At 39.1% G+C, this 19,374-nt stretch overlaps 1 protein-coding gene across 2 annotated transcripts in view; it reads left to right on the top strand.

Annotated features, from left to right (window-relative positions):
• The window catches only part of LOC111959932 (tumor necrosis factor receptor superfamily member EDAR), a 54,443-nt gene that overhangs the window by 18,730 nt on the left and 16,339 nt on the right, over window positions 1–19,374 (top strand). For both annotated transcript variants that reach the window (XM_023981787.2, XM_023981786.2), the window contains exon 3: window positions 14,225–14,347. In XM_023981787.2, the coding sequence (XP_023837555.1) occupies window positions 14,225–14,347 (123 nt within the window). The remainder of the gene's footprint in view (window positions 1–14,224; window positions 14,348–19,374) is intronic.

Raw genomic sequence — 19,374 nt, 5'->3', positions numbered from 1 at the left:
GGCATACAAGTTTGCATTTTGATAAAAAAATATATGTTTAAATGCCTTTCCTGTAAGGTAGTCATGCGCGACCTAAGCCTGAAACGAGTAACAGTTAAAGATTTGTTTTAAATTCTAAGAGTATTATTATATTATTTATCAAATTGACTATTACTTTTCAAATCACCCAGCAGTGCTATTTGCAGAGTTAGCTCCAAGAAAATGTTAAAAATGTTCTGCCATTCCTGAACCTGCGACCAAAAACAAGCTACATATGGGCAGTACCAAAACAAGTGATCTAATGATTCTGTGTCTTCGCAGCAAATTCTGCAGGGATGGTTGTATCCCCCTTATACAGTGGGGAGAACAAGTATTTGATACACTGCCGATTTTGCAGGTTTTCCTACTTACCAAAGATGTAGAGGCTCTGTAATTTTTATCCATAGGTACCTTCAACGTGAGAGACGGAAATCTAAAACAAAAATACAGAAAATCACATTGTATGATTTTAAGTAATTAATTGCATTTTATTGCATGACATAAGTATTGATACATCAGAAAAGCAGAACTTAATATTTGGTACAGAAACCTTTGTTGCAATTACAGAGATCATACGTTTCCTGTAGGTTCTTGACCAGGTTTGCACACACTGCAGCAGGAATTTGGCCCACTCTCCATACAGACCTTCTCCAGATCCTTCAGGTTTCGGGCTGTCGCTGGGCAATACGGACTTTCAGCTCCCTCCAAAGATTTTCTATTGGGTTCAGGTCTGGAGACTGGCTAGGCCACTCCAGGACCTTGAGATGCTCTTACGGAGCCACTCCTTAGTTGCCCTGGCTGTGTGTTTCGGTCGTTGTCATGCTGGAAGACCCAGCCACAGACCCATCTTCAATGCTCTTACTGAGGGAAGGAGGTTGTTGGCCAAGATCTCGCGATCCATGGCCCCATCCATCCTCCCCTCAATACGGTGCAGTCGTCCTGTCCCTTTGCAAGAAAAGCATCCCCAAAAGAATGATGTTTCCACCTCCATGCTTCACGGTTGGGATGGTGTTCTTGGGGTTGTACTCATCCTTCTTCTTCCTCCAAACACGGCGAGTGGATGTTTAGACCAAAAAGCTCTATTTTTGTCTCATCAGACCACATGACCTTCTCCCATTCCTCCTCTGATCATCCAAATGGTCATTGGCAAACTTCAGACGGGCCTGGACATGCGCTGGCTTGAGCAGGGACCTTGCGTGTGCTGCAGGATTTTAATCCATGACGGCGTAGTGTGGTACTAATGGTTTTCTTGAGACTGTGGTCCAGCTCTCTTCAGGTCATTGACCAGGTCCTGCCGTGTAGTTCTGGGCTGATCCCTCACCTTCCCCATGATCATTGATGCCCCACGCAGGTGAGATCTTGCATGGAGCCCCAGAACCGAGGGTGATTGACCGTCATCTTCAACTTCTTCCATTTTCTAATAATTGCGCCAACAGTTGTTGCCTTCTCACCAAGCTGCTTGCCTATTGTCCTGTAGCCCATCCCAGCCTTGTTCAGGTCTACAATTTTATCTCTGATGTCCTTACACAGCTCTCTGGTCTGGCCATTGTGGAGAGGTTGGAGTCTGTTTGATTGAGTGTGTGGACAGGGTCTTTTATACAGGTAATGAGTTCAAACAGGTGCAGTTAATACAGGTAATGAGTGGAGAGAACAGGAGGGCTTCTTAAGAAAAACTAACAGGTCTGTGAGAGCCGGAATTCTTACTGTTGGTAGGTGATCAAATACTTATGTCATGCAATAAAATGCAAATTAATTACTTAAAAATCATACAATGTGATTTTCTGGATTTTTGTTTTAGATTCCGTCTCTCACAGTTGAAGTGGTACCTATGATAAAAGTACAGACCTCACATGCTTGTAAGTAGGAAAACCTGCAAAATCGGCAGTGTATCAAATACTTGTTCTCCCCACTGTATATAACATTTCTATTGGTTGCTAGAATTTTGTATAATAATTTAAATAAAAAAACTCAAAGTTTTGAATCTGTTTTGTGTATCAGTTCATATGTGCCATGGAACGGTACATCAAAATCTCCTCCCAGCTATTTGCAACTTGTTTGCCGCGAGCTGTCAGTTTTTGGTCCTTAAATGAAACTGGTGTGTTTTTTTTTATTTATCACAATTTTCTTTAGACAATTTTGGTTTTTAATGCAGGGCAGACAGACAAGTTTCTTACCTTCTCCCCTTTCCACTTGCCTCCTCCATTTATGCGGTAATGCTGCAATCAGTTGGTTGTTATTTTGGATAGAGCCGACATTTCCATATATTTCTGGTAACGCATGTGTGACAACTCCACTAGTCCAATTCATTATATAATTTACAAAGATTATATGGTTGTTTTTTATTCAAAAAGAATGTTTTTTTATCAATTCATATATTTTAGTTTAACCATAATATTTTTTTTAAATATTTGTTCTGTCTTTTCTGGTGGATTAAACTGAAATTGCAAACATCTTTCTATGGCTTGTTTTAAAAATAGCAATCTTTTGGAGATTAATTCAAATAACCGAAAGTGAGAGGCTGTAATCTGAATGAAGGGAAAAAGGCAATTCTTGAACATGGAGTGAGCCATTCTTACTAATCTGCTAGAGAACCAGTTTGGATTTAAGTATAGTTTTTGGATTACTAAAGCCTTTAGTGAGAGGTCCAATGCTTTAATATTTAATAATTTCTTCTCTCCAAATTCATGTTAATCATTATGAGGTATTGCATGTAGATTGATGAGGTAAGAAATACATTTAATCCATTTTAGAATATGGCTGTAACATCACAAAATGTGGAAACGGTCAAGGGGTCTGAATACTTTCCAAACGCCTGCATGACCCATGAACGTCTGATTAATTCAGTTCCTAACAGTTGCATTAATGGAATTCACTACAGAATATAATAGACACTGTACTAACATGACCCCTGCACTGTTTACCATCTGTCAAGGTGAGGGTTATAATGCCTGTGTATAAACACAACACATTAACAACATTATAACTAGTGATGCACCGATATGACATTTTTGGCCAATACCGATATTTTCCTTGCCAAAAAAACCCGGATACCGATAACCCATATTTAGAATTTTAGCGGCCTTTTAAGCATTCTAGTACAGTTAAATAGTTAACACACACACGGACGCAGCGGTCTAAGGCACTGCATCTCAGTGCAAGAGGTGTCACTACAGTCCCTGGTTCGAATCCAGGCTGTATCACATCCAGCCGTGATTGGGAGTCCCATAGGGCGGCACACAATTGGCCCAGCGTCGTCCGGGTTTGGCCAGGGTAGGCCATCATTGTAAATAACAATTTGTTCTGACTTGCCTAGTTAAATAAAGGTTAGACACACACACACCACATTGACCAAAATGTTATTTTGTTGGCATTTACTTATGTCCCCATTACCAGTAAAACAWAATCAAAACCTATTTCTTTCACTTACTTGCTGTGCTGTTTCGTTGTTCATTTGTTCAGTCGTTTCATTCTCAACCAGGATTTCCGTTTTGGTCTTTGCGTGTCAAAAAACACTATTTAATTAATATTGTTGACCAATCAATTAAGCTTGTTGAGCAATCAAGACCTGAATATGACTACACGTCACATAATAATTAAACACGTTCATACATTTTTTCCGTAGTTATTACACATTGATTACACTATCACTTGTAGTTCATATGTCACAGCGATTTATCGACACGTATGCTATGATGCTGGTAAAGTTGTCTCGCGGACCTACAGTGCTGGTCATAAAAAAAGCTAACTAGCTCATGGATGCAAACAATGTTCTTCCCCCAAAACATAGCAAAAMGATATCTGTTTAGCTAGCTAGCTAACTATATAGCTAGGTGTCATCATCTAAAATAACCCTAATTTATAAGACAGTTCTTATTTGATTAATGGTGGTCGGACCATCTATGTGAAGCTAGCCACAATAAGGATTAGCCACAACAGTGGACTTTGCGGTTAGCAACAGGGTTAAGTAACTGGCTATCTATTTATTTTCATGAACTGAAGTTCAATTTCAATAGGCGAACAACAAGTGGCAACCTAGCTAATACTTACTCACAAAGATTCCTAAATCATTGCTAAGAATAATGAAAATGACTGCAGTTTCTACTGGTCATTGTTTTCAGGCTGGTTGTATTGGTGCTAGCTAGGTACCAAGCTAAATCTAGCTACCCCAGGAGTTGCAGTCGAACAAATTATGCTTCAAATCAAATCTAATTGTATTTGTCACATACACATGGTTAGCAGATGTTAATGCGAGTGTAGCGAAATGCTTGTGCTTCTAGTTCCGACAATGCAGTAATAACCAACGAGTAAGCTAACCTAACAATTTCACAACAACTACCTTATACACACAAGTATAAAGGAATGAAGAATATGTACATAAAAATATATGAATGAGTGATGGTACAGAACGGCATAGGCAAGATGCAGTAGATGGTATAGAGTACAGTATATACATATGAGATGAGTAATGTAGGGTATGAAAACATATAAAGTGGCATTGTTTAAAGTGGCTAGAGATACATTTAATTACATCAAGATGGCAAGATGCAGTAGATGGTATAGAGTACAGTATATACATATGAGATGAGTAATGTAGGGTATGTAAACATTATATGAAGTGGCATTGTTTAAAGTGGCTTGTGATACATTTCATCAATTATTACCAACGCGGCATTGTAAACACATCGTTCGTGGCCAGTGTTTGCAGACTTTTTTGTACAGTTTTGGCAGTGCTACTGTATATTTTTGAACATGCAAAGACCCAAACGGCGTTCCATAGTATGTATGTCGTGAAGCTAATAGCAGTGACGCTATTACTGTGTAACTCCGGTAGGGCAACATCTGAAAAATAGCGCACTTGTTAGTGTGTACCGGTGCTAGGCCAGTTGGCGAAAGCCAATACCACCCACGAAAGAAAATGGTTGATTGTCAAGGGCAATGAATTCCATTATCTTGGTGTTAATGGTTTTCGCCTTTGAGTTGTCTCGCTGAAATGTTCTTACTCTTTCAAATGACTGCTCGACTTGTTGACTGCTCAATCCACACAGCAGACATTGTGGGCTGAGTTAAGAATGCTGTGTTGCACGTGTAGCGCAAAAGTTTACGTGGCATCATTACGTCATCTACCTACATTATATAGGTATGCACGTCAGCTTTGACATCGGTTTTGCAGATCYGCGTTAAACTAAACATCGGGCCAATACCGATGTTGGCATTTTTAGCTAATATCGTCCGATTCCGATATGTTCACCGATATATCGTGCTTCCCTAATTATAACATTGTTCATTGACCTGTCAATTCTTTCATGTTAGGCTATTACATTAGCTATAAAGCAGGAACATATAACAATACTCCATCAGATTTGTGAGTTGAAACATGTTTGAATCTTTGCCATTCTTGGTGTCTTCACCATATTTCGACATAAAATATTTATGTTCTTACATTTATGTCAGTGTAATGATTTTACAGATAAGGCTGAGAAGACGATGGCTGCTGAGAGGTGCAAATTCCCTACAGGTGTGCTGCCTATATGAGTTGGCTTCTCCAGGTCCTACGACAAGGGTGCAATTACGGTCTGCAATCCGGGGCATTTCTGCATGTGCAGGAACCCCTCGTTATACTAAGTCTTTAAATTAGGTCAGGGGCTGCTCCAGTAGAATAGGTGGGGTTAATGCACATTAATGTTGGATGCCAGCCGCCGATAAACCCCACAGAAGAAGGGGCGGGCGACAATGGTAGCTAGCTAGCCGTACACCGGTAGACACCGTACCCCCCCCCCCCACACACACACTGTTTTCCCACAGTTCTGTTAACAACGGCGAGGGCAGGTGTTCTGCAGGCAGGAGCGAAGGACATTGTGTGCTAGCTCAGTCAGCTTGTCCTAAGGAGGACTCTGATACACAGCAGGTGGGAGGCTGGGGCGACAAGCTAGCTAGCACACAGTGTCTCTCACTAGCAAGCTAGCTAGCACACAGTGTCTCTCACTAGCAAGCTAGCTAGTACACAGTGTCGCCCTAGCCTCCCACCTGCTGTGCTAGCAGGAGGTGGTGGCGACAGGTAGACAGTGTCCTTKGCCTCTGCCTATCTAGCACTGTTTCCCATGGTTCTGTTAACAGCAGTGAGGGTCGGTGTTTGGCAGACAGGAGTGAAGGACATTCAGAAAGTACTTTTATTTTCCTTTTGAACCACATTCAAAACTGTCACACAAACTTGAAGATGTCATGCTAAAGGTATTTGATATTTTATTGGTATTTTATTAGGATCCCCATTAGCTGTTGCAAAAGCAGCAACTGCTCTTCCTGGGGTCCACACAAAACATGAAACATGACATAATACAGAATATTAATAGACAAGAACAGCTCAAGGACAGAACTACGTCAATTTTAAAATGGCACACGTAGCCTACATATCAATACATACACACCAACTATCTATCTAGGGGAGGCGTTCATACAGGAACCAATGGGGTCTCTGAGTCACAACTATGAATGTCCCTGAAGTAGATCMGCGGTTCAAATAGAGCTACACAATTACACACACAGTAGTCAGAAGTTTTTGAGGAACCATTGTTTTATTTTCAAGTACATTTTCAGCAATGGTTCCTAAAAGGAAATAATATTTTATCGACAACATTTCAAAGAAATTAACAACAATAATATTCAATCAATGAAAAATATTACATCTATAAACAGGGATATTCAACTTTTAACATACGAGGTCCGGAGCCAGCTGGTTTTCAGTTCTACATGATAATTAATTGCACCCATCTGGTGTCCCAGTTCTAAATCAGTCCCTAATTAGAGGGGAACAATGAAAAAACGCAGTGGAACTGGATTCGAGGTCCAGAGTTGAATTTCAGGGATCTAGATAATAAAAAAAATATGAATAAATAATATTGTAAAAGGATCTAATGAAATGTCAATATAAACAAACAAATTGTCTGTTAAACACCCACACCAGTCCACGCATCCACTTTTTTGAGCTGAAAGACAATGTCTAGAGCTTACTAATGATGTTGAACAACAACGTAAGTCAATAAGTCATCGTTTTAGTCAAGGTTTGATATATTTGGGCTTGAAGTGCAAAACCMMAATGTGTGACTTCGGATGTTTCTTGTGAGATGAAGTGCAAATTCTTTTAAGTATACATTTCGTTTCYGGTCTGGGTTTTATTTAAATGTTACCACCCACCAGCATAGCAACGTTTATTAATCAGAAACACCTGCTGCAAAGTTCATCCTATTCGTGAGTTGTCTGAGAGCCAAACAGCTTTTCTATGTAGCCTACACTTGGGTTTCCACTACATAAAATAGCCACAAAATTGTCTATATCGCACAAATTAATGAAAAGAGCAWTTCGCTTTTTGGTCTTAATTTAAGGTTAGGGTTAGGCAAAGTTTAGCAGTGTGGTTAAGGTTAGGGTTAAGGTGAGAGTTAGGTTTAAAATCCGATTTTAAGAAGAGAAAATGTGTAAATAGATTTGTTAACTAGTGACAAACACAGACTTGGCCACCATTGCCATAAAGAAAAAGCAAAAATAATTTTTTGCACCTACCCATTTTAAAATTATTATCCATTGGATCATTTGTGAAGTTTCACTTATTATTTTAGCTAGTCTGCATAAAAAAATATGACAATTTTAGAAATGGTAAAATTCCGTGATACAGTATATTGCATTTTAGATCCCCGGTCSCCCAAAATTAATGGTTTTGGCCACTATCGTTTTACGCTAATTCGTTTTGCATGGCCTGGTGCCCCCTGGTGTGCAGGCTTTGCTCGTTTTCGACAGTAGAGCCCCAGAGTGGAGGTATCATAATATCCATAAAACCTAGCGGTCAAACAGGGAAATGGTTCCAATCCTTTTCCCAGCATTCATTTTTCCCATAATGGATTTTATAGGCTTACCCTGGCGTGACGCTTTGATATCCATGTTAATCTCTGTCGGACAAGGTGACTTTTATCAATATATTCGGCTCTATTTACTTTCAGCTTCGAAATGCTAATTAGCATCAAAGTAGACCTCATGCAAGACTACAAATCCCTGCAAGATCCTGCACGTCAACCCTACTAGCTGACACCTTTACTAACAGGTATGGTGTCAATTTAAAACTTGCATAAGACAGTTTTGTCAGTTTAAAGACATTTTGCCAATGTATTAATTACTAAATTTGGCTAACATTAGATAGTTAATCAAGAGATTCTCACCTTTGTCTCGATTCGGCAGTCTTGTCCAGATCATTAAATCTTTGGGGGGTAAATACCTGCGAATATATTGATAAAAGTCACCTTGTCCTAGAGAGATTTACACAGTTAATGAAACATCACACCAGGGTAATCCTACATGAAACACAGTCCTTATTTCCCCTATGGGACAAATGTATGGTGGAAAAATGATTTGGAACCATTTCCTTGTTTGACTGCTAGGTTTTATGGGTATTATGACTCATACTGTGGTGCTCTATTCTCATGTATACTAAAGAGACATCTCCACCCACCTGGGCACCAGGCCAGGCAACAAAAAAAATCACATTGCTTCTATAGGCCCATACGCTCCAAAATGTTCAATTGTTAGTCTATCCATATTACCAGAGCTAATATTCTTTCTATTTCTATGACATTTGGAATCCGAAACAGTTTCACTGGAATGATCAAATGGCAAGAGTCAGACAAACGTCAAATCTCAAGTTCAACATATCAACAGCTTGTATAGGCACGGTTTAGCTGAGACTCATCTCTTGACAGGTAGGCTAGGAGTCTATTTCTAGAATAATTATTTTTARCTGACTTAACTGAAATGGTGCTCACATAACTTTCATTAGCTGGCTAAGGTTAGCATGCTAGCTAGTTACACTGACAGCTGTCAGTCAGTGCCCTATTTGTTGGTACACTGAACAAAATATAAACGTAACATGTAAAGTGTAAATGTGAAGTGTAGATAAAAAGATCCCAGAAATGTTCCATACGCACAAATCAAATCAAATTTTATTTGTCATATACACGTGTTTAGCAGATGTTATTGTGGGTGTAGCGAAATGCTTCTGTTTCTAGCTCCAACAGTGCAGTAATATCTAACAAATTCACAACAATACACACAACCTAAAAGTAAAATAATGTAATTAAGGAATACATAACTATTAGGATGAGCAATGTCAGTGGCATAGACTAGAATACAGTAGAATAGAATACAGTATATACATATGAGATGAGTAAAGCAAAAATATGTAACATTATTAAATTGACTAGTGTTCCATTATTAAGTGGCCAGTGATTTCAAGTCTATGTATGTGGGGCAGCAGCCTCTAAGGTGCAGGGTTACATAACTGGGTGGAAGCCTCCTAGTGATGGCTATTTAACGGTCTGATGGCCTTGAGATAGAAGCTGTTTTTCAGTCTCTCGGTCCCAGCTTTGATGCACCTGTACTGACCTCGCCTTCTGGATAATAGCGGGATGAACAGACAGTGGCTCGGGTGGTTGTTGTCCTTGATTATCTTTTTGGTCTTCCTGTGACATCTGGAGGACAGGTAGTTTGCTCTCYGTGATGCGTTGGGCAGACCGCACCACCCTCTGCAGAGCCCTGCGATTGCGGGCGGTGCAGTTGCCCTACCAGGCTGTGATACAGCCCGACAGGATGCTCTTAATTGTGCATCTGTAAAAGTTTGTGAGGGTTTTAGGTGCCAAGCCACATTTCTTCAGCCTCCTGAGGTTGAAGATGCGCAACCTGTGTTCAACCGGTGTTGTTTCCTATTTTCACCACCTGGGGGCGGCCCGTCAGGAAGTCCAGGACCCAGATCCACAGAGCAGGGGTTCAGACCCAGGGCCCCGAGCTTAATGATGAGCTTGGAGGGTACTATGGAGTTGAATGCTGAGCTATAGTCAATGAACAACATTCTTATGCACTATTGTAAAGTGGTTGTTCCACTGGATATCATAAGGTGAATGCACCAATTTGTAAGTCGCTCTGGATAAGAGCGTCTGCTAAATGACMTAAATGTAAATGTAAATGTAAATATAAGTATTCCTCTTGTCCAGATGGATAGGTCAATGTGCAGTGTGATGGCGTTTGCATCGTTTGTGGATCTATTGGGGCAGTAAGCAAATTGAAGTGGGTCTATGGTGTCAAGTAAGGTAGAGATGATATAATCCTTGACTAGCCTCTCAAAGCACTTCATGATGACAGAAATTAGTGCTACGGGGCAATATTAATTTAGTTCAGTTATCTTTGCTTTCTTGGGTACAGAAACAATGGTGGACATCTTGAAGCAAGCAGGTACAGCAGACTGGGATAGGGAAAGATTGAAATATGTCCGTAAACACTCCAGCCAGCTGGTCTGCGCATGCTCTGAGAACGCGGCTAGGGATGCCGGCAGCCTTGCGAGGGTTAACACGCTTAAATGTCTTACTCACGTCGGCCACGGAGAAGGACAGCTCAAGCTTAGTTCTCTAAAAATGTGTTTACATCCCTGTTAGTGAGTATTTCTCCTTTGCCAAGATAATCCATTCACCTGACAGGTGTGGCATATCAAAAAGCTGATTAAACAGCATGATCATTACACAGGTGCACCTTGTGCTGGGAACAATAAAAGGGCACTCTAAAATGTGCAGTTTTGTCACACAACATAATGCCACAGATGTCTCAAGTTTTGAGGGAGCGTGCAATTGGCATGCAGATTGCAGGAATGTCCACCAGAGCTGCTGCAAGAGAATTTAATGTTCATTTCACTACCATTAGCTGCCTCCAATGTCGTTTTAGTGAATTTGGCTGTACGTCCAACCGGCCTCACAATCGCAGACATATGGCGTCGTGTGGGCGAGCGGTTTGCTGATGTCAACGTTGTGAACAGAGTGCCCCATGGTGGCGGTGGGGTTATGGTATGGGCAGGCATAAGCTATGGACAATGAACACAATAGCATTTTATTGATAGAAATTTGAATGCACAGAAATACCGTGACGAAATCCTGAGACCCATTGTGAGGCCCATTTCTTTTAAGGTATCTATGACAAACATAAGCATATCTTTATTCCCAGTCATGTGAAATCCATAGATTAGTTAAATAAAGGTTAAATTAAAAATGCAAAAATTAGGGCCTAATTAATATATTTCAGTTGACTGATTTCCTCATATGAACTGTATTTCAGTAAAATCATTAAAACTGTTSCATGTTGCATTTATATTTTTGTTCAGTATATTTCTCTGCTACAAGTGGAAATCACCACAATGTTCTCATCCCCAATTAATGAATATCCCTGCTCTGCCAACCTGGTCTCAAAGCATTTTGTATTATTCTGTATGTAAATCAGCGATACCCATTTTGTATGATATGCTAAGTTTCTTATGGTATTTTATTACTTTGCGGATGTCCATCACCCATTTCGTATGATATGTTACGAATTATAATTCTGATGATATATTATGGATTTGTATAACGCATGATATGTTACAAATTCTAGCTAGATGGCTAGGTGGCTAACTAGCTAACGTTAGCTAGGCTAGGGGTTAGGTTTAAAGTTAGGGTTAAGTTTAGGAGTTAGGTTAAAGGGTTAAGGTTAGGGGAAGGGTTAGCTAACATCACAGGAGSTTGGTGGCACCTTAATTTGGGAGGATGGGGAACTTAGGACATGATGATGYCACAATTCCGTTGGCATACAGTCCCGTTCAAATTCTTCTCAAAGACGTTTTTAGAAGATAGACAATGTTCGAGGAGCTCAAGCAAGTAGTTTTCACAGATCAAATACTTGGGCATCTCTTGCACTGGTAAAGGAAGAAGTTAATTAATTTCACTTGTATTTCATATGACAGCTCTTCAAGTTTGCCATTCAAAAATCAATATGATTGCATGTTGATTATAACTAGTCTACTAACTTATTTCTGTACAATGGCATCTTCCAGGGTTATAAAAGTTGAATGGTAAGATGGGTCAGTCAATGTGTTTATTGTAGTCGTTAGGGCCAGGACTATACCAGTATTGCTATATTTTTACCATGGCAAAAAAGAAAACACYAAGCAGATTTCTGTATGTAAAATATTCTCTGCTATAGCATGGAAAATAAATAAATATGACTCTGGATGACAACATAATAATGTTTGTTTCTAACATTAGGGTTGTTTTCCTAAAGAAATMAAATCTACTTCGTGTTTTGTTTCCTTGCCACACTACTAACGAGTATTGTGCTAGTGGTTTCGTCCTGGCCCTAGCAGTCATGGTCATAAAATGCAAGGCAAGAAAATTTAGACAATCAGCATCCCATTCAGTTCACATATTTTGTAGCTAGTTTTTGTACAATGCATAGTTACACCCAGAGACATAAATGCATAATATGTATCTGTAATGTTATAACCATATCAGTAGAATGTAGGCCAATTCTTTGGGGGTGGTCACAGAATAAAGACATTACCATTTTTTTGTGGGAAAAAAATCTATTCAATTTTTTTTACATTTCTTTTGTTAATTTCACACTAAAGTAAAACAACAAATAATCTAATTGAAAGCAATGTTAATAAAATGGCATGTTGCTGCACACAGAGACCATTCATATAATTTAATTTTAAGATTTATTTTTATTTAACAAGGTTAATTATTTTTTCACCTTTATTTAAACAGGTGTGTGTCATTGAGATGAACATGTAATAAAAACATGTAGATTTTTTTTTTCTCTCGATAAAACTGTTAATATCAAATAAACGACAGGGCTGGCTAAAAACACTGCTCTTGTTTAATGAAAGAATATTCTAGTCCCCACATTCTAAAATAGCACTTTTGTCCCCCCTCAAGCATCTTTATCAATTCATGCAATTTATGTTTATCAATTTATGCAATCAATTCAAACAATTTATGTTGTTTGAGATCACTTGTTTTGTAGTGTTTTAACTTGCAAGATTTTACAATATCATGGAAAGAACAAATATAGTTTAATGAAACCTTTGTGTTTGTAGCCGGCATGCAGTGAAAATCACCCCTGTGGTATATTTCTGTAGGCTATAGGTTGCTTGCATGAGATTAACTGTTTTGCTCCGTTTTAACGAGAAACAAACAACAACTATTGAATAGGTTATTATTACATTTTCATCTCAATTAGACCATCTGGTTGAATAAAGGTGAAATACCTGGTTAAATAATTAACCTGATTAAATAAAAATAAAGGTTAAATTGGTCTTTGCATTCAGCAAACCTATAGGCATATGAGCTTTCATGATCAAACATATGATGTTTTTGCCTTTGTTGCTTTTGTAGAGCAGTGTAAAATTTACTCTGACACCAAAAAATGCCATTCTAATGAAAACAAGTTTAACAGCCTATAATTAAATACTTATTATTTTAATCAGCTCACCACGCACTGGCTATCACAGCGCGCAGGCAGCCTCCATTCGCGCACACACACCCATGGTGTCCCAAACTGAGAAGAGGAGACAAATTAATGAACAATGAAGTTGCGCAAGCAAGACTTGTGTGAATAATGCGACAAAGGTGACTTTATAGCCTTGAATATAATGACCAACAAATAGAAAGACACTTGTTTTAAAATCAGCAGGACAACAACAAAAAAATATCCTGAGTTGTGGTCTGACTTCCTGCTCCCGCCCGCAGCATGAAAAAAGGCCTCTACATGATCAACCCGTGATAACTGAGACATGAAAAACACAAGGCAGCGGCAATTCTAGCAGACATATGTTTTCATTTATTCCAGCATTCACGTGTTCACACGTGCGTTCACACATTGACCCGTTCAACAAGGCATGTGAACGTGTCAATGCACTTGTAAACGTGTCAACGCATGTGTGAAGATTGAAGGCCACGTTAATGGTTCAAAATTAAATCAAGTGTAGAGTTTACCGTGAAATGCTTAGTTAGAAGCKCTTTCCTAACAATGCAGTTAAAAAAGTAAGAAAATTAACAAACAGATAAAAAATTAAATAGTAACACAATAAAATAACAATAGTGAGGCTATATACAGGTTATATACAAGCAGTACCCATACTGAGTCACTGTACTGGGATATGAGGTAGTTGGGTTCCCAAGGGGATTAGTATATTCTCTTTGAATTTAATTAGAATGACTTATTAAAACCTGTAGTAAATAAAATCTTAGAATCCTGTAGTAAGTTGAAAACAGAACAAAAAGTTTCATCTTAATTTATAACCAAGAACCTGAACAAAGCACACATTATGACTCTGTACGCTTTTATCTTTTAACCCCACTCCTCTCTCTCTCAGGTATCCTGTCCTCCCTCTCTCAGGTCAGAGTACAGTAGTTGTGGAGAGTTTGAGTTCTACAACCAGACCCTCAGTAGCTGCCAGCCCTGCCCACCATGCCAACCTGGACGGGAGCCCCACATGGTGAGACAAACAAGCGCACACACAAACTAATGAACAAGAGCACAACTACACACACACATTTCCTGAGATGAAATGACTTGAGTGTAATGAGTAGATAATGTAGCATGTCAGGTGCATGTGAACCCTGACCTCTGCTACCTGCCCCCCAGCCCTACCAGCCCTACTCTCATTATTTATTTTAGACAGGTCTAAAGAAACATGATATAAAGAAAATGTAGTCTATTTCAAAAGAACAGAATAGCATACTCTGAGTTGTCCATATGTTAGGCCCTGATATGGCTATGCCTAGTTCATTTAGCGGACAAGGTTTGCTTAGAATTCGGGTGGCATACATTTTTATTATTTTATAGTATGACGAATACAATTGAACATAGCTGAATAAAATACAAAATATATTTTCTCAAAACAATTTCCAAGGAAGTGCGCACATGTGGTTATTCTGTGTTGAGCAGTTAACAAAGAAACAGGTCCTCCTATATGCTGAATTTAGAGTTATTTATGCAACTTTAGTTGTGATACAAATGTTGGGCTATATGTTTCGATTTTTTTATACATTCTAAGGCTGCATGATGCGACTCTAATGATGATTTGAAAAAGTTGCAAGAAAGGCATGAGCTCTGATTTGTTTCTTGTCCAGGCTGCACACACTTCATCAGTCTATCATTCACAATTTGACAAGCACTTGATAATATTCTCACCAGGCCTCGAATTTCCCAGCGGCATCCCCCTCGTGCGGCCGTAATGCCCCCTAAAAAATCCATGCCTTTTGTGCCCTTGGGCTGAATATAATAATTATAATTCCCGGCTGCCGTGCTCCGAAGCACTTCTCACTCACATGGCTCTCTCAGATATCTACATTCTTATTAACCAATGCCCGTCACATGATCGGGTCCTTCTCACAACTAAGAAGTAGGCTACAAGCGAAGAGACAGATCAACTGCGTCCCTCTCTGAGGCACATATTGAAGATATTGAAAGAACTGTCCACATTTACTTTTCGTTAGCCAACAAGATGAGTAGGCCTAACAAACAGCAAAGCACTAGCCTATGTCAATCTACTATCCCCCATAGTACAAAGTTGATCTATTCTATTGGTCAACTTGTCCTTCTGTGCAATAAATAAATATTCCAAACATACTCTGGGACAGTTGTGGGACGCGATAGATCCCAAATTAATACAACCACTCGCATCAAAAAAAAACATTTTAAAAGTAATGAGGCTGATGCAACAGATCAGAACGTTTAGCTTAAAATATTGATAAACTATTAGGTTATTTCTTCACATTATAAGCGCAGCAATGCGCACACGGCAGTAGGCTATAAATGCAAATGTTTCAAAATGCAATCAATTAGTGGGAAAACACTGTTCTCAAAAGTGACAGCAAATCCGATTATGCATGTAATGCTTTTATTATAAAGGTGCATTTTTATGGTGAAAATTATCTTCCCCAAACTTGAAACTCATGTGTTGCCTATGTAGGCCAGTTAGGCTCTACACCAGTTGTAAAGCGGAATAATGTGCTTAATTTTAAGAACTTATTTGGCAACTTTAGCTGTGTTACAACCATTATCAAAACATATAGGCCTATGTGCTAGGCTACATGAGGTGTGCGACTATGATTTATCACAAGTGATAATACATAATTCACAATGATAGGCTAATATTGTCACCCATCAGACTATTCTTAATTTAATGTTGTCTTTACATATACTAAATAATATATGTGTGGAATTCATTTTGATTTAGAATGGACCATTATCATGCACCTGTCTTGGAACAGGGCCACGGGGAACAAATACATGTGATCTATACACTTAAATAGCGAATGGAGAAGACTTTTTACGTGTTTAATTTTCATGCCAGCCAGGTAGGCTATACTCCTGTTGTAAAGTGAAGCAATATGCTTAATATTAGGAAAGTTGAGAAATAAATATAGTAGGCCTAGCCTATAGAAAGAGGATGGGATCCTCTTTTTAATAGAGGCCATGAAAACATTTTTTTTTCTCACACAATTGCATAGCCTATAGAAATGTTGAGCAACATGAGCTCATGGGCTCTCATGAAGTGTTTGATTCGATTTTTATAAAACATTTGCATTGATGTCAGGGTGATTAGAGGGACAATAGCGTTTTGAGTACCAAGCAGTTATAAAGTTTGGTAGGCTACTAATGACCATCAGCAGCATCAGAGCTTGGAGAAGCCTAGTTACCATGACTAAGCGGTAACAGCCCTACTCTCTAGTCTATCTGTCTGCTCAGACCACCCAAGAAGTTACCTGACTCACTGGTATACACAAAGGTACACCTCCCACATCAAAGAGTTACCAGCTAAATCCCAGAATGCATGCTCAGATTCAGAAAGGGGAATGAACAATTTTCACGGTTTGTCATTCCATTTGGATTTTTCCCAAATATTGAAGCCCCTTTGGTACGATGTAGTATTCTGTCAGTAGCCATTAGTCATCAGTCCCCGGCCAAAATAAACAGAGCCTCACTGGGCCTTAATAAGGAGACACACACACACACACCTCTTCACACACACCTCACCTCACACACACACCTCACACACCACACACACACACACACACACACACACACACAACACACACACACACACACACACACACACACACACACACACACACACACACACACACACACACACACACACACATTCACACACACACACACACACACAACAAAAGGAGCCCTGCTTTTCTCTTTCTCTGTAAATCTAAACAACAGTCACAGACATAGCTAACTGTTTGAATAGTCAGTTCTTTAAACTTGTAAAGTTAAATTGTAGTTATTCAACTCTCCTGTACAATTACTGAAAATGTCAATATCTGCTCATGATTGTAGATTTGGGTAATGACTTACCAAACAGAGCAGCAACATTGTCATGTGTACTCCAGCTCTCCCTCTCCAGCGCTCCACATCGCCAGATTATTACGCACACCTGCCACCATCTTTACATGCTGACCAAACCGCACACGCGTGTGCGTCTGCGTGCGCCATTGCGCCCAAATGGTTTTGACCTGTCCCCAAATTAATATAATTGGTTCAGAGTTTGTTTTGATATTTCAATCTGCATGTCCTGATCGTGTCTGGTGTGGGTGAACAAAATCAACTTTTGGTTTGGTCAGCATGTTACGCGCACCTGCGCCTCATGAGATTCACCTGGACTCCACACCTTCCTGATTATCTTCCCTATATCTGTCACTCCCCTTGGTTCTTTCCTCAGGCGTTATTGTTTAAGTTTCATGTCTGTATGCTATTCAAGTTTCTTGATTGTTCCATGTTTTATTCATTATTACATTTGCACTTCCTGTACTTGCTTCCCGTCTCCCAGCGTACACGTTACTAACATTGCTAACTTGGCATTTAGCTAATTTTTCACATGTGATCAGTAGTAGTAGAAGTGTTGGGAAAGCTCCTTAAAAAACATTGTTTACCAATCCACCATTTCACACTGGAAGAAGTTAGGCTATACTAAAGTGAGGCGTCCCGTCAACGGGACAGTTGTAAATCATTCAGTGCCTTGTGTCACGATCACAGATTTTAGAGAAACAACAAATGTCGGTACATTTAAGTGTCTTATATCGACTGAAAGCTTAAATTCTTGTTAATATAACTGCACTGTCCAATTTACAGTAGCTATTACTGCGAAAAAATGCCATGCTATTGTTTGAGGAGAGCTCCTAACAACAAAACACTTTTTTCACCCTGATAGGTTTGATAAATTCACCTCTGAAGGTGAAATGTGTACTTAAATCAGAGCAAGATTTCAGAATGTATCATCCAAATGGTCCCAGAGATAACATGAAGTGTCGTTTTGTTAGATAAAATAAATTTTCATATCCTAAAAAGCTCCATATAGCATGCACAATCAATTTTGTATTTCCACTCGTTCAATTTGCAGAGAAAGGAATCTGTGAAAATCTAACCCTAAAAGTTGTTACAACTAGTCAAATCACGTTCGTATTTATTCCTTAGAGATCCTAGAACGTAACCAGACTTCACTATATAATTAGGGGTGACGTATATCCTATAGGACACCAAATTTGGTCAGAGAGCGACGCCTTCATGGCACGCCGATGACGCGGGCGGTATTCACTTGATCGACTGTATCTTTGTCAAATAAGCACCAATCGGGGTCAAACAAAGCTAGCTAGATAGCCAATGAGCTGGGCTTTACGAGAAACGCCGTATKTGTCGCAAAATGTAGCTGCTAACCTTGTGCGACAGCAAGCCTTTTCCCTTTGGACAAAAATTATAAGAATATGGAGAGTTATGAAGTTATGAAAACTGGGTGTTTTGCAAATGTTGAAAAGCTCAATCAAAGTCCAAGTATACAGATTTGACAATATTCTTGTAGAAAAATGTAATGTGAATGTAAACGTCTCCTTCACGATTTGCCCAAATGTACCTGGGTGACTTCACACTAAATGTCATGTAGTTTGCTCATACTTCAAGTTATCCATCTGAAACTTTGCACATTCACTGCTGCCATCTTGTGGACACCATCGGAATTACAACCAGAGAATTGCTAGATGTGGGACCTTTCTGTTGGATTTCAAAGATGGTGGTAGAAAAAAAATATAAAATAACTTCTTTTTTTTGACATTTTCTTCTACCAGATCTATTGTGTTATATTTTCCACAAACTTCAAAGTGTTTCCTTTCAAATGGTACCAAGAATTTGCGTATCCTTGCTTCAGAGCCTGAGCTACAGGAAGTTAGATTTGGGTATGACATTTTAGGCGAAAATTTAAATAAAAAAAGGGGGCTATCCCTAAGAAGTTTTAAGAAAAATATAGTTTACTTAATTAGAAGTTACTTAGAAAAAGTAGTTCACTACATCCAAACTACTTTGGGTTAAATTATCATATCGACAAATTGCAACAATAGATCACTCTGGAGTCAGCTGTTAACAGAATGTGTAATTTAGCCTATTAAACACAAAAACCATGTTTCAAGTGTGAATTATGCAGGTCTGATGGCAAAAAAGAAAGGAAGTTGTCTACTT

Source organism: Salvelinus sp. IW2-2015, linkage group LG36 (assembly GCF_002910315.2).
Source record: "Salvelinus sp. IW2-2015 linkage group LG36, ASM291031v2, whole genome shotgun sequence".
NCBI lineage: Eukaryota > Metazoa > Chordata > Actinopteri > Salmoniformes > Salmonidae > Salvelinus > Salvelinus sp. IW2-2015.
Note: the sequence above shows the minus strand (reverse complement) of the source record. Positions and strands in the feature narration are given on the sequence as shown.